Source organism: Mastigoproctus giganteus, chromosome 11 (genome assembly GCF_048544385.1).
Source record: "Mastigoproctus giganteus isolate SK-2022 chromosome 11, ASM4854438v1, whole genome shotgun sequence".
Lineage (NCBI taxonomy): Eukaryota > Metazoa > Arthropoda > Arachnida > Uropygi > Thelyphonidae > Mastigoproctus > Mastigoproctus giganteus.
The window spans coordinates 118954953-118971747 of NC_143585.1; the positions used below are offsets into that span (position 1 = coordinate 118954953).

General features: G+C 37.5%; 1 protein-coding gene across 1 annotated transcript in view; it reads left to right on the forward strand.

Moving 5' to 3' along the window:
- LOC150078384 (uncharacterized) overlaps window positions 1–16795 on the forward strand; it is a 77801-nt gene that overhangs the window by 37373 nt on the left and 23633 nt on the right. Inside the window, exon 3 of the mRNA XM_090385043.1 lies at window positions 11067–11124. Within this exon, the coding sequence (XP_090241169.1) occupies window positions 11067–11124 (58 nt within the window). The remainder of the gene's footprint in view (window positions 1–11066; window positions 11125–16795) is intronic.

A 16795-nucleotide genomic window follows, 5' to 3' on the forward strand; every position in this document is an offset into this window, starting at 1 on the left:
TGTTAGAAAAAATATTTGCTTGTTACGCTTTGATGTCTCCTATGTTTTTTTTTATGATTGAAGATTTCAGTGAAGGGGAACTCATTTCACCATAATACCATAATGTAAAAACCCACAGAATTCCAGTTATTGGTATTATTGCAAATGCAATAAGATTGAGTTTATTACCTGTTTATAATAGATTGCGCTAACAAAAAAGCCCAATAAACTGGAAAGTGCAAATTGTTTTATGGTAGTGACCTCCAGAAATTTTCTTTAAAAAAATATCACAAGGCATTCAAAATTGATTCTTATAATGGAACATATGATAACAATGCAAGTGTAGTGCAGTTTCACTTATAAAAATGACCTTTTAGAGAGATAAATAGTTTAGTTATATAGTGAACATTTCAACTTCCAAGGTCTTGGAACGAATTACCAAAAAAAAAAAAAAAAAAAAAAAGTGTTATTGGGTTCACATTATGCTATTTTCGCAATACCTACATTTATTCCTATGGGATGCAAAATACATTTCCATGACTTTTTTTAAGTTTGCACCAGCTGGCAAAAACTTGTGTAAAGTGCAATTTTTGCAAGTCTAGTGTTACGTAAGCCAGGGAGTGCCTGTATCTGATATCAAATTTATTTTTTGCATCCAGTTCCTTTGTGGCCACATCATAGTATCCAATCAAACTGGTCAGACAAGACTTCCCTTTAACCAACCCATGCTGTGTCTGAATATTACTGCAGTCTTCTCCAGATGATTCTGCAATGCTACTTTAACCAGTGACTATTATTTTCCTTGGAACTTGTAAAGCTAACAGGTCTCTAATTACTTGTATCACCCTTTAATACCCCTTTGTGAATTGGAGATACATTTTCACACCTCCAGTCCGTGGGGACTTCCCCTGTACAAGAATGCACTCGTAATTATGGCTAAGGGTTTGCTTACTTCCTTTGCCACCTCCTTTAATATAACTAGATAGATCCCATCTACCCTAGGTACCTTTCTTGTTTTAGATTTAACAATTTCTGCTTCACTTTGCTCTCAGTTATTAAAAAATCATTTAACTCCCTGTTAGAGTTGGATAAACATCTAATCCTCTCCTTGAATAACTCATGTGTGAAAGTAGATGCAAAATACTCGTTAAGTTTCGCAGCTATCTGAGAATGATCATCTACAGTCAAACCAGTGATATCAAGTGAACCAATCTGATTCATCCCCATCCTTTTAGAGTTTATATAAGTAAAGAAGTCTTTGCCGTTTTTCTTTGCATCCTTTGCCAAAGATTTCTCATAATCTACCTTTGCTTGCCTAACCTCCTTTGTTACTTGATTACAGGTGTGTCTTCTGTGTCGCCTGATAATTTTATATGCATCCCATGCATCTTTCTTCTCTGCTACTAGTCTCATTAGTTCATTTGACATCCATTTGGTCCTAAACCTAGAACAGTATTTCTCAGTTGGAACAAAAAGCCTAGTAGCTTCCAAAATTACTCCCTTGAAAGTTCCCATTTAGAATTTGCTGTTGGTAACATCATCAGTTGGTCCCACTGTATAGAACTTAAAATCCCTGAGACCACTGTAGTCGCCTTTCTGAAAGCAAACACCCTTCCCTTTACACCTGATGGTAGTTTACATCTTTAAGTTTACATCTTTTTACATCTTTAAGTAAATCCCAATCAGTACATTGTGATCACTGTCATCTAGTGGTTCCTTTATCTGCAGATTCTTAATGCATGAAGCATCACTGCTGATAATCAGATCAAGAGTGTTACTCCCTCTTGTTGCCTCTCTAACATGTGCTGTAGAAAGCAATCGTCGAATAAATCCAAAAGCCTTGCTAAAAAATTAAAACCCTCCCATTATAAGACACTCTGATTTACTGGCCCACTCTTTCTCTGTATAATTGTTCATTGTACTCCTCAGAGTCATTAAACCTATAAACTCCTACCCTCATTTTTACTTTCCCAGTGCTTATGTCACACCAAACTGACTCAACATTGCACTGTCCATCTATGTCAACTGGATGTACTTCCTTTTACTTTTGGCACTCTATAGCCATAGATGCCCATGCGCCTAAAAAATTCTCAAACAAACAAACCTTAGACTTTGTGTTTCTTAACTAACAGCGTAACCCCCTCCTCCCTTACTATCCTTTCTGTACACATTGCACAGGGGGTCCCTGGTATCCGAGTCCCCACAGTTATGAGGATTTGAAAATTAAACAATTAAAGCCTTTTCTCTTTCCAAAAAAAACCCGAACAACTCTGTATTCATTCTTTATTCGTACAACTGAAAAATAGTGTAACTTCAATAAACTTTACTTAACCTTACATCGTGTAACATATTATAATAAAAAATGTCTAATAAAATAATTTTCCCATTTTTCAGTTCCTTCATCCATTTTTTACTATGTACAAGTACATAATAAACATTACTACAATATAATATCAGTGTAGACACACCATACTGTATCTACTCATCTTTCACAACGAGTTGCCCATGTATTGCACTACCTCAAATAAGTAACGCTTCACTTGCAATACCAGGGTACCTGCCCATCCACCAACGAAAAGCCAACTATCTTTGAAATGATGCAGTCTGGATGGTGGCACCCACCAAGAATACGTAACAGTAGTCTTCTCCAGTGCTTTTTTTGTCATAGAAAGCACCGGAATGGCGTTCCAGCACCTTTTTTTTTGATGGATTTTCCAAGTTTTAAAAGTAACTTTTGAAAATTTGATGTTTGGTCCACGTGGACTTGAATCGCCCTGTCGAGCATAGCAGGTCAGCGGAAAAATCATTAAAACGGTGCATGCGGGCTGCTTGTGTGTCGAGTCCGATGCATGCATAATTCGTCTGTGCTGGTTGTGATGGCACTGCTCGGCTTGTGATTGGTTGCGCGCTGAGTGCTTACTGTGGGCGGCGAGTGTTACGTTTCGTTACACAACTGACATATGTGGGTGTGTGTACAGTGATTGACTACGTGCGAAAGGTAAATAATTCCTTTATTTTAAAAAATCGTTGGTGAATTAAATCTTTTTTAAATTTTTAGTGTAAAAGTGTGACCCCAAATTTAAAAATGAAAAAAAATTACTAATTACTTCTCAACCACCAGTTCTGCTAATAAAAAGGCCAGAATATTAACAGACACAACAACAGAACATACGAAAATAATGACGCCTGTTGATATTTTTGAATCTGATCTTGAGAAGCAAAGCCAAACTACAAATGACTGGCTGGACTGCTGGACCTATGATCAAAAAAAAATGATTTTTGCTTGAAAAATGAATGGCTCTGTGTTTGCAAAATGAAACTTGGCTGTACGCCTTGTAGAAAAGTTGAAACTCTTGGAGTTGAAACGAAAATGGGAATGATTCTTTCCAAAGAATGGACCAATAATGAGATAACCTATTCTGGCAAAGATAGGAAGCAACAGTTGATCTCACTTCGAAAAAAAATTTTTGATCACAGAGAATCTGCTGCACATAAAGCAGCATTAAAAATAGTTGCTGAAAGCGAAAAAACGACTCTTGAGAATGTTTGTTTTTTTAACATCATTATCTCACGAAAAAATAACTGCAAAAATTTTTCGAACTGCATATAAAGTAGCAAAGGAAAATCAATCATTCCATCATTTTGAAACTGAAATTGATTTGTTAATCATACTGTGGTTAAAGAACTGAAAGGGGTTGAAATGGGTCTTATTCTTCATTCTACAAATGCGTGTATTAACATTATTAATCATACTGCGGTTAAAGAAATTGTTCAATCCAATAATAAAATTTCATTCATAATTGATGAATGAACCACAATAAGCAAAAAAACTACCCTCATAGTATATGTTTGATGCTGTATCGAAGGTGTTGGAATGAATTCACTGATAAATTTGTTTTTGGACACTTGGTAGAACTTGAAAAAGTAACAGCAGAAGAAGTATTTGATTACTTACTCCAATGTCTTCACTCTTATGGGATGACAGAAGATTATTTTAAAAAAATATTTGGTTTCTCTGGTGTGCGACGGTGCTGCTGTGATGTTAGGATGTAAAAGTGGAGTGAAAAAATTGTTGTCAGAATGTTTTCCTTCTATTATAGTTTGGCACTGTGCTAATCACAGACTAGAATTATCAGTAGGTGATGCTGTCAAGGAAACTTCAGGAATAAGTAGATTCAAATCATTTAGTGATAAACTTTACGTCATATACCATGCTTCGGCAAAGAATAGTGGAGAGTTGCATTTATGTGCAGAATTACGGGGGCTGAGCTGCTGAAAATTGGAAGAATTTTAAGTACCCGATGGGTGTCATCTAGTTTGCATACAGTTTTGGCTGTGTGGAATAATTTTGAATCCCTTGTGTATCATTTTGAAGAAGCAATGCATGATCCTACAAGAGATAAAAAATGATAAATGCACTTATGATGGCTTGAAAAGAAAAATCACATCTTTTTTATTGCTGTAGGATTGATGTGTGACGCTCTCCAAGAATTATTAGAATTAAGTTTGGACCTACAGGACCGCAACATGGACCTGTACAAGGCAAATAAGAAAATAAAAATACTGGTACAAGTTTTTGAAGAAAGAAGACAGAACGTTGGGCCCTATTATAAATGCGCTGTTGCTGCTGTACGTGATCATTGCTTTCGTAGAGTTTTACTTCACGAAAAAGATTCAAGAAAGGATCCTCCCATTGACCGAAGTAAATTTTATACAAAATTGAAAGAGTCAATCGAAAAAAGATAGCTTGATAGCAAAGGTGATGAGTTGCCGTATTGGTCTCGCGTACTTGATCAAAAACATTGGCCTGAAGATGTTAATACTCAACTGACATTTGGAGAAGTGGAAATTAGAAACTTGTCAATCAGACTGCAACTAAATGAAAGAGAAGTGATTCGTGGATTCCATGAATACATTCTCGAAAAGACATATCCAGAAAAACTGTTGCATTTGATAGGAACTCTGAATACCATTCCCATTTCTTCAAGTGAATGTGAATGCGGGTTTTCGCAGATGAATCTAATTGCCACCCCAACAAGAGCTTCGTTGAAGACTAAGAAGATTTGAGCACTTTTGTTCATCAAACTTTTCGACCCTTCAAAGTACATTGATCTGTGGTTACAACAGCAAGGAAAGGAGTTGAAGATTTGTCAGACGAGAATTGGACAATTTTGGAATTTACTATGAACATTTGCCTTAAATACAATAAATTAAATTTATGTTAAGAACTGAATATATAATGCTTTTAATAAAAGATTAACAAGATGTGAGTTCCGGCACCTTTTTTCTTACAAAAAAAGCACTGGTCTTCTCTATTAGTGAAGCGTTACTTATTCAAGGTAGTGCAATACATGGGAAACTCGTTCTGAAGGATGAGCACAATATGAGATAAGATGAAATGATGCATTTCACATTACTATCATTTTTCTAGAAGAGTTGTCTATAGTGTATCTACACCGATATTGTATAGATATAGAATCTTAAAATATTATGCCTAGTTGCATTAAGTTTTATTTAAATAATAAACATTACGAAAATTGGTCCCCGTTTTAAGTGGAATTTTCTGGAACCAATTATCCTCGGATAACGAGGATCCCCTATACTCCCCAAATTCCAATTCTGTATTCCTTATATTTGTGTGACACCATGTCTCCGATATCCCAACAATATCTGCCTTTGATGTCTTGACCAGCACTTCAAATTCATAAAATTTATTTACTATACTCCTAGCATTGGTATACATGCACCTGTTCTTACTCTTAGTTACTCTAGCACAGCCCATGGATTTACTTGTTTCATGACTCCCAGCAGTTCCTGAAATTCCCAGCAACTTGCTTTCTGGGCTGCTGCTCATTTCAATAGAAGCAGTGCAAAAGTCATTTCCACCTTTGCCTGTGGCTGCTGTGAATCCCCCCAAACCAAACCCATCAAACCATGCCTCGATAGCATCAGCAAATATCCTTGCACCCTTTCTATTTAAGTGTATTTCATCCCTGTAGAAGTAATCTCTCTTGTTAACAAGTACAGACCACGCTGAGAAAAATTTTCAGCGTGGTCAATTCTCAGAGGGCTTAGAGGGGAACAGGTATCCTGTGTGTTATCAGACACTCAGCCTAAAACACTGATGGATCCAATATCTCTCTATTACAGAAGATTTAGGAGAAGTCCGGTTGGCCTGCCTCCCTAAAATCCACTCATGCACACCTTCTCGATGGTAAGCCCTGTTACGTCACTTAGGTGGCAACGAACGTGTAGAGTGGTTCTCTTCAAGACGCCTGGTCAGCGTGAAGAGGAAAAGACCAAACCCTCCAGCAATGAGAGCACAACAATACAAATGGCCCTCAGTCCCCAGCAGCTTTCACTCTCCCTCTTACGGCAGCGAGGGGATCAGAGTGGAAGCAGAGGGTGCTAAGAATCTCTGGGTACGACCAGGCTGCCATGCACGGAAATTGAACTTGGCCTGTTATAACGTACGATCACTCATCGGTGAAGACAGGATATTAGAGCTGGAAAAGGAATTAGAAAATGTGAATTGGAATATCATTGGTTTGGCTGAAACAAGAAGAAGAAATGAATCACTTATAAGTTTATCAAGTGGAAATCTCCTGTACACTAATGGAAACAGTGAAAGGAGTGAAGGTGGAGTTGGGTTTCTGGTCCATAAAGATTTTAAAAACAACATTTTGGAATTCAAAAGTACATCACCAAGGGTGTCAAGACTAATACTCAAGATTTCTAAGAGGTACAAGCTAAAGATTATAATGATTTATGCACCAACATCGAGCCATGATGATGAAGAGGTTGAAGAAATGTACACTGAAATTGAGAGTCTTCTAGATGAGCAGAAAACCCACTACACTATTATTATGGGGGACTTCAATACTAAGGTTGGAAAAAAGGCAAAACAGCGCAGAAAGAGGAACTATAGGAAATTTTGGAATTGGTGAAAGAAATAAAAGAGGTGAAAGACTTGTGGAATTTGCAGAATCTCAAGGAATGTCAGTAATGAACACTTTTTTTCAAGAAAAGGATGAACAGAAAGTGGACATGAAATTGAGAGTCTTCTAGATGAGCAGAAAACCCACTACACTATTATTATGGGGGACTTCAATGCTAAGGTTGGAAAAAAGGCAAAACAGCGCAGAAAGAGGAACTATAGGAAATTTTGGAATTGGTGAAAGAAATAAAAGAGGTGAAAGACTTGTGGAATTTGCAGAATCTCAAGGAATGTCAGTAATGAACACTTTTTTTCAAGAAAAGGATGAACAGAAAGTGGACATGGAAGAGTCCAAATGGATTAACAACTAATGAAATCGACTTCATCCTCACTAACAGAAGATATATTGTGAATGATGTTACCGTCCTGAATAAGGTAAATGTTGGAAGTGATCACAGAATGGTAAGATGTACACTTGATATAGATGTAGGAAAGGAAAGGAAAAAACTGACTCGAGTAAATAATACAAAGGTCTTTGAGATAACAGAAGAGGAGAAAAAGCAGTATGTACTGGAACTTAAGAACAAGTTTGAGCTTCTGCAGACTGCTGAGGACCAAGATATCGACGAGGAATATTACAACTTTCTGAAAGTGATAAAGCCCAAGAAACCTATAGGGAAACAGAAATCCAAAGAAGAAAAAATTAGTCAAGAAACACTTGTCATGATGAACCAAAGATGACAAATGAAGAGCAAGAAAAACACTGACAGGGAGAAAATTGAGTATACTGAGTTATGCAAAGCCATTAGAAAGAGACTCAGAGAGGACATAAGAAGATTTAACACAAGAAAAGTAGAACAAGCATTAAGGGAAAACAAAGGATTTAAATCAGCAGCCATGAGCAGTAATACAGAAAGACAAATGATACTGAAACTGAAGAATAGCGATGGTGTACTTATAAATAGCAGAGAAGGCATAATTCAAATAGCAGAAGACTACTATAGAGAATTATACAAGGAGCGAGGGAATGATACCAGCAGTGGGGAAGATGGATTGCAAAGTAGCAACACATACGACATACCCGATATTCTTCCTGATGAGGTAGAACATGCATTCAAGAAAATGAAGAATCGGAAAGCCCCGGGGGAAGATGAAGTTACTGTAGAGTTGTTAAAATTGGGAGGAAGAGACATAACACAAAAACTGGCAAGGCTCTTCACAAAGTGCATTAGAAAAGGTGTGATGCCTAAGCAGTGGAATAATGCAATCATAGTTTTGCTGCATAAGAAAGGAGATAAATCAGAAATTGGAAATTATAGACCAATTAGCTTGTTATCCCATATCTACAAGTTGTTCACAAGGGTCATTACTAACAGATTAGAAAGAATACTTGATGAGAATCAACCGAAAGAGCAAGCTGGCTTTAGGACAGGATTCTCAACTATGGATCACCTTCACGTAATATCACAGCTAATGGAGAAAGCAAATGAATATAAAACACCATTATGCCTGGCATTTGTGGATTATGAAAAGGCATTTGACTCTATACAGCATAAGGCAATGTTTCAGGCACTGGAAAGACAAGGCATAGATACTCCATATATTATGATTTTGAAGAAAATATATGAGAGTGCTACATCCTTTATTAGACTAGACAAAGACAGTAGCAAATTTAAAATCGAGAAAGGAGTTCGACAAGGAGACACAATTTTGCTTATTGGAGGCTTGAAGTGGTGAAACCCATGTTTAGTCTCTAGAGCAAAGTTTCCGGCATCCCCCTTCCCTCTCCCCATACTTCTCCTTCAACCCATGCACGGTACTAAGTACTATAGGTTTTGATACCTTTCGTGTTTGGGGTTCTCATAAAAAAAAAAAAAAAAAACAACAATATCTCCGAAGCTGTTTACTGCTGCCCTTGAGGAAGCTTTCAGAAGATTAGACTGGTCGCAGAAAGGAGTCAATGTGAACGGAGAGTACCTAAACCATTTACGATTTGCAGATGACATTGTGGTCATAAGCCACGATCCCAAAGAATTAGAGGAAAATCTTAATCAGTTATGCACAGTTAGTAAGGATTTTGGACTAAAGATGAATATGGCTAAAACAAAAGTAATGATGAACAAGTATGCCACGGAAAGGGAAATAATGATTAAAGGAGCAGTAATTGAAAAGGTGGAGTCATATACTTATCTGGGACAAGTTATTAGCTGGAATAATGATAAATGGCTGGAAGTCAAGAGAAGAATAAATTTTGGATGGATAGCATTCAGGAAATATAGTCACATACTGAAGAGCAATATCCCAGTTTGTCTGAAACGTAAAATAATGAATCAATGTATACTCCCCACCATGACTTATGGAAGTGAAACTTGGGCACTCACCAAAAGAATGGAAGAGAAGCTAAGAACTACACAGCGAAGAATGGAACGAATTATATTGGGAATCAGACTGTTAGATAAGAAGAGAAACACATGGATTAGGCAGCAAACTCAAGTAAAGGACATTCTTATCAAAACTAAAGAACTAAAATGGTCTTGGGCAGGACACATAGCTCGAAGACATGATGACAGATGGACTAAGAAAATAACAGAATTGTACCCAAGAGGAGCTAGAAGAAAACCTGGAAGACAAAGTCGGAGATGGATAGATGAAATTCATGAGTTTTTGAGTAGTAAATGGATGGCCAGTGCTCAAAACAGAAAGAACTGGAAAGTTGCTGGAGAGGCCTTCATCCTGCAGTGGATTGAAAATGGCTGATGATGATGATGATGAGAAAAATTCTACCCCGTGAGCCCTGCACAATCTGTCCAGGGCCGAATTGATTGACAAGGCTCTTATCATATACTCCCTCCTATCATCTCTGGGCAGGATTGCAGACACTTTCAAACTTATCCCTAACTCACAACTTTTTTTCAACATTGACCTGTACTTGCTAAGTAAATCCGCAGATCTCCTATACTTAATGTCATTAGTGCCAATGTGTACGATATCATGCTTTGTGCCCTTAAAAGATGATATCTGCTCTTCAACATTATCAGCTTTTGCCCCTGGCAGACATGCTCTGGTCCTATGCCACCTATCCTTTTTGCACAATATTTTTCCTGTTTCCCTGACAATAACTAGCTCCTGTGGGACCAGTGCATTCTGCCCTGAAGATTGTCGCTGTGTTGCCTGATGCCCAAGAGATTATAGCAGTCACCCATTATAAAAATATATCGTGAGTTTATGGAGCCCTGTGGTTTCAGTCTAGCCCTTCTTCAGTAGAAACAAGGTAATTGGTCTAGTTTATTTACCATCTTTAAGGAGGCCACTAAGCCTTATTTCAATAAACACAAAAAGAGAACACAGGCCACCAACACCAAGAACTCCCAGGGACAGGAAACCCTCACACAGGAGGGGCAGCTGCTACCATCACCCCCCAGCTCAGAGGCCCAGTCCATCCTCCTGACATGCCACAGGCTTGCCCTCCCCACAGGAAATCAGCTAGGATTGTGGTCCTCATCAACCAGGGGAAAACTCTATCATTTGTTTCAGATGCCATCCCTGTGCCCAGCACCAATTCAAGCCCAAGATATATTCCTTCACCCAGGTCCTAGAGGTGGTCCCTTTTGAGAAGCTTGTCTGATTGTACCTGGTAAGCTTGATATCAGACTCCCCCCCACACACAGGTAAGCTTTGTAAATTTTACTCCATAAATTGTATTTTACCAAAAGCATGCAATTAACTGATTTTACACTACTTCGTAAATTGAGGCAAAGTAAAATATTAACAAAACTAACCACCCTTAACCTGAAGTTAATACAGTACTCATGTTTCCTATGCGGTAGTGTCTATACTCATTCTAATTACCTGTATAACTCCTAATATACCCTTAACCATCCACTGCTTGCTGGCATCTAAGATGCCAGGTTTTGTCATTACAGAATTTTAAAAACATGAGCATCTGGGGTTTTTTTTTGGGGGGGGGGTTGTATATTTAGGGCATAGGTAATGAACGGTTAAAGATGTTTTATCAGAATCCCTCAAGATTTTAGTTGAAATTATTTTTTTTTAGACTAATTAAAAATTTGGATCTAATAAGAATATCAAATTTACTAAAATGGATTCTGTGTAGTTTCCACATATTCATTCCTTCTTTCCTTATTTTTAGAAATATGTAAATGAGGGGATTGTTGTGAGACAGTGTACCACAGACTGTAAAGCTGGAGGTAAGATATGTTTTCAGAAAGTATATATGTATTATAAATGGCACTGACTAGCATTTCAAGATTGAAATAATAAATGATAATTTGGATGACTTATTTTATAGTATTGAATCTTTCACCTTTCATTTGCAAACTGTGGTGAGCTAATGATGTAGTAGTTAAAACCTAACATGCAAAATATGGATTTTAACTGAAATATTGATCAGGAAAATTATTTCTCATTAAAATTAATGATAATTCTAATAATATGTTAAGTCATTATTAAAAATGTTTAATAATGTAATTTTTTACTCAGTATATGCAGTATGAGTAAAGATACTGTTTTTTTCCATTCGCAGAGGCATATTATGCAAGAAAGCAAGCTTGTAAAGCCTCAGTCAAAAAAAAAAAAAAAAACCCTTCCCATTTCACCCATCCATTCACTCCAAAAGTGTATCCACATCGTCCTTGAACACTTATTTAAGCTATCAGCTTCCACAACAACAGATGGAAGTTTGTTAGTGCAATCAACTACCCGCCGGCTAAAGGAAAATTTCCGCACATCTGTTCTACTCTAGTCTTTCCTCAATTTGCCCCCTCAGGTTTGTAATATGAGCAAGAGGAAGTATCCCATCAGCATTGAGCCTTGCTCAAACCATTCAAAGCATTATACACCTCAATCAGATCACCTTGCAGGTGAATTGGTATTAGTAAGGCCAAATGATGCAAGGAAGTGGACTTTTTCTGCATCAGGCAAAAAAAGTAATAACAATAAAAAAAAAAAATAATAAAATAATTAATTATAAAACACTTCCTGTTCCTAAAAGGTAACTATCTAATTATTTATACAAGGAAAAAAAAAAAAACAAGCTATTAAATAGCTTACTCACCCATCAAGTTTTTTAGATTATTATATGGAATTGTTTAGTGAAATTGTATCACCATCATTACATTTCATAATTTGAAATCCTTCATGACTTTCTTTCCTCTTATACTTTGAAATGACACCGTTTCAAAGTACAGGTAGTTCTCGACTTTACGAGTTAATTCGTTCCTATCGCGCGCGCTCTTAAGGTGAAAACTTGTAAAGCGGGAATTTATTTCCCATAGACATAAGGTTAAAAATAGGGGTTATGTTCTCAACAATGAAATTAGTTTGTTTAAACAATGATTGAGTTATTGAAAAAAATGAAAATGTAGCCTGTAAAATCAATCAAATTATGATAATAGAGAAATTATTCACGACTTACAAATGTTAAAGAATGTTTGTTCTTCATTATCGACTAAATGCACACTCGTCGATCACTCATTATTGGCTCGGCACCCGTTGGTTTGTTGCATAAGGAGTTGTCTTCTTCAGAAATGTTTCAAGAGGTGTTTGTTTTCAAGATAATCTTCTCTTTTAATTATAAATTTCACGATTGCATGCATAAGCATTTTTTAACGGCCCACACAAATTGCAACTAACACGATTCGCATGGAGTAATAAGTTTACGAAGCTTAAAAAAAAAGGAACGAAGAGAAGATTCTGAAAATTTATTTGTTTTTTATACGATTTGAAGATTTCAGTAAAGGGGAAACACATTTCATCATAATAACGTAAAAAACCACAAAATTCCAGCATTCGGTATTTTCGCAGAAGATAGTTTACTACCCGTTTGTAATTGCTTGCAGTAACAGAAAAAACCAATAAACTGGAAAGTGCAAAATTGTTTTTATTGTTTTATGGTAGGGACCTCCAGAAATGTGCTTTAGAAAAATGCCACAAAGGCGTTTAAATTTGATTCTTTTAATGGAACATATGATAACAATGAAAGTGTGGTGCATTTTTAATGATTTGAATTGTTAACTAATGCAATTTACAAACCATGCTCATGACTTATACACCTCAATTAGATCACTTTGCAGATGAATGAGTATAGAAATTAGTATTAGTAAGGCCAAATGATGCATGGAAGTGGACTTTTTTTGCATCAGCCAAAAAAAAGTAATAACAATAAAAAAAAAATAATAATAATTAATAATAAAACACTATTCCTGTTCCTAAATGGTAACAGTCTAATTATTTATACAAGAAAAAAAAAAAAAAAAAAAACAAGCTATTAAATAGCTTACTCACCCATCAAATTTTTTAGATTCTCATATGGCATTGTTTAGTGAAATTGCATCACCATCATTACATTTCATGACCTTAAGGCTTTAAGGTCATGCTCTGTGACCTTAAAAATGACATTTTAGAGAGATAAATAGGTGTTATACAGTGAAAATTTCAACTTCCGAGATCTTAAAATGAATTACCAAAAAAAACAATGTGTTATTGGGTTCACATTTGGTAAGAGTAGGAGACCAGCGGAATTACTTAGCAAGTACAGGTCACTGTTGAAAAAAAGCCGTGAATTAGGGTTGAATTTGAAAGTGTCTGCAATTCTGCCCAGACACGATAGGAGGGAGTATATGATGAGAGCCTTGTCGATCAATTCGGCCCTGGAGGGATTGTGCAAGGCTCAAGGGGTAGAATTTTTTCCAGCCTGGACTGTACTTGTTAACAGGAGAGATTGCTTCTACAGGGATGGGATACACTTAAATAGAAAGGGTGCAAGAATTTTTGCTGATGCTGTCGAGGCAGTGTTAGGTGGGTCGGAAAACTGCTAGTTGGAGGGGATACAAGGACTAATAGATTAACAGTAGCCACTGGCAGAGGTGGAAGTGATTCTTGCACTGCTTCTATTGAAATGAGCAGAAGCCTGAAAAACAAGATGCAGGATATTTCAGAGACTGCTGGGAGTCATTGCGGTACAAGTAAACACATGGGTTGTGTTAGGGTAGCTAAGAATAGAAACAGGTGCATGTATATCTGCGTGTACACCAATGCTAGGAGTTTGGTAAATAAATTTGATGAATTTGAGGTATTGCTCAAAACATCAAAGGCAGATATTGTTGGGATATCAGAGACGTGGTGTTACACAGATATAAGGAATGCGGAACTGGAATTTGGGAAATACAATGTGTATAGAAAGGATAGACAGGACAGGAGGGGAGGAGGGGTTATGCTATTAGTTAAGAAACACGAAGTCCAAGGAAGTGAAGCCAGTCGACATCGATGGACAGGGCAGTGTCGAGTCAGTTTGGTGTGACATAAGCACAGGGAAATCAAAATTGAGAGTAGGGGTGTGCTATAGGCCTAATGACTCTGATGAGTATAATAAGATATTGTACAGGGAAATAGAGTGGGCCAGTAAATCAGAGAGTCTTATAATGGGGGATTTTAATTTCCCAGATATTGACTGGAATTTGTGGATTGTTCACTCGCACACTAGCAAGGCTTTTGTGGATTTATTGGATGATTGCTTTCTATATCAGCATGTTCGTGAGGCAACAAGAGGGAGCAATACTCTTGATCCGATTATCAGTAGTGATTCTTCATGCATTAAGAATCTGCAGATAAATGAACCACTAGGTGGCAGTGATCACAGTGTGTTGAAGTGGGATTTACTCAAGGAGGTAACTACCATCAGAGGTAAAGGGAAGGGTTTTTGTTTTCGTAAAGGTGACTATGATGGTCTGAGACAGTATTTAAATTCTATACAGTTGGACCAACTGATGATGTTACCAACAGCAAACTCAAAATGGGAAGCATTCAAGGAACTAATCTTGGAGGCTACCAGGTTTTACATACCAACTAAGAAATATTGTTCAAGGTTTAGGCCTAAATGGTTGTCAGATGAACTAATGAGACATGTGGCAGAGAAGAAAAATGCATGGGATACATACAAATTGATGGGTGACATGGAAGCCTATGATAGATATAAGTTGGTCTGTAACCAAGTCACAAAGGAGATTAGGCAGGCAAAGGCAGACTACGAAAAATCCTTGGCAAAGGATGCAAAGAAAAACAGAAAAGAGTTCTTTACCTATTTAAACTCAAGAAGGAAAGGGATGAATCAGATTGGTCCACTGGATATTGATGGTTCAACAGTTGAGGATCCTGCTCAGGTGGCTAACAATCAATCTAAACGATTATTTTGCCTCTACATTCACGCATGAGGAGTTATACAGGAAGAAGAATGATGTAGGTAAAGTAAACATTGGCAGTGAGCTGGATGATTTTGTAATAACTGAGAGGAAAGTGGAGGAGAGATTGTTGAGGATAAACATAAAAAAAGCACCTGGGGTGGATGGGATCTATCCAGTTATATTAAAGGAGGCAGCAAAGAAAGTAAGCAAACCCCTAGCCATAATTATGAGAGCTTCTTTGGACACAGGGGAGGTACCCATAGACTGGAGATGTGCAAATGTAACCCAAATTCACAAAGGAGGATCAAAGGCTGACACAAGTAATTATAGACCTATTAGTTTAACTTCAGTTCCAGGTAAATTAATGGAGGCACTGGTTAAAGAAGCACTGCAGGATCATCTAGACAAGAATTCAGTTATAGCTCAGACGCAGCATGGTTTTGTTAAGGGCAGGTCTTGCCTGACCAATTTGATTGGATACTATGATGTAGTCACAAAAGAACTGGATGCAGGGAATAACTTTGATATTATATATTTGGATCTTAGAAAGGCTTTTGACACTGTTGCACATGGAAGACTGCTGCACAAATTGGAGCAGTGTGGCATTGGAGGCAAATTGCTGCTATGGATAAGGGGATGGTTGAGTGGCAGAAGACAGAGAGTGGTAATCAATGGACACTGCTCAACGTGGACTAATGTTATTAGTGGAGTTCCTCAGGGTTCAGTGTTGGGCCCGTTGTTTTCGGTGTTTATGAATGATATTGATGATGGGATATCAAGTTTAATGTTCAAGTTTGCAGATGATACAAAGGTTGGCAGGGTTGTTAAGGACACTACTGACGCTATGCTGCTGCAACAGGATCTGGAAAGGTTGAACAGATGGGCTGAGAGGTGGCAAATGAAGTTTAACATTGACAAATGTAAAGTACTACATATGGGAAACAGTAACCCCAGAGCAACGTATCAACTCTGCGTTACTACACTGACAGTGGTGGAGAATGAAAAGGACCTGGGGGTAATTGTGCAGGCAGATATGAAGTTCCCTGAGCAGTGCAGACGAGCGGCAAGAGTAGCTCATGGTGTCTTGTCAATGATATACAGCAATTTTTCTAGCAGGGATAAGGAGGTGATTATTCTCTTGTATAAGACAATGGTTAGGCCACATCTTGAGTACTGTATACAGGTCTGGAGGCTTCATTTCAAGAAGGATGTAGAGCTGCTGGAACGGGTACAGAGAAGGGCAACAAGATTAGTGAATGGAACAAAGGGTTGCTCTTACGAAGAAAGGCTTAAGTTTTGCAAATTACAGAGTCTGGAGACTAGGCACCGGCGAGGTGATCTGATAGAGGCGTATAAGGCTTTGAATGGTTTGAGCATGCTCAATGCCAATGGGATTCTTCATCTTGCTCAAAATAATCACCTCAGACGGCATAAATTCAAATTGAGGAAGGACGGATGTCAGATAGATGTGCGGAAATTTGCCTTTGGCCAGCGGGTGGTTGGTTGCTGGAACTGACTTCCGTCACTTGTTGTTGAAGTTGATAGCCTAAACAAATTTAAGGCTCAACTGGACAGGTATTTCGAACGAACGGAGGGGTGACATGGGAGTGGTGTGTGTGTGTGTGTGTGTTTTTTTTTCTTTCTTGGCTGATGCTGAATAAGCTTGCTTTCTTGCATCATA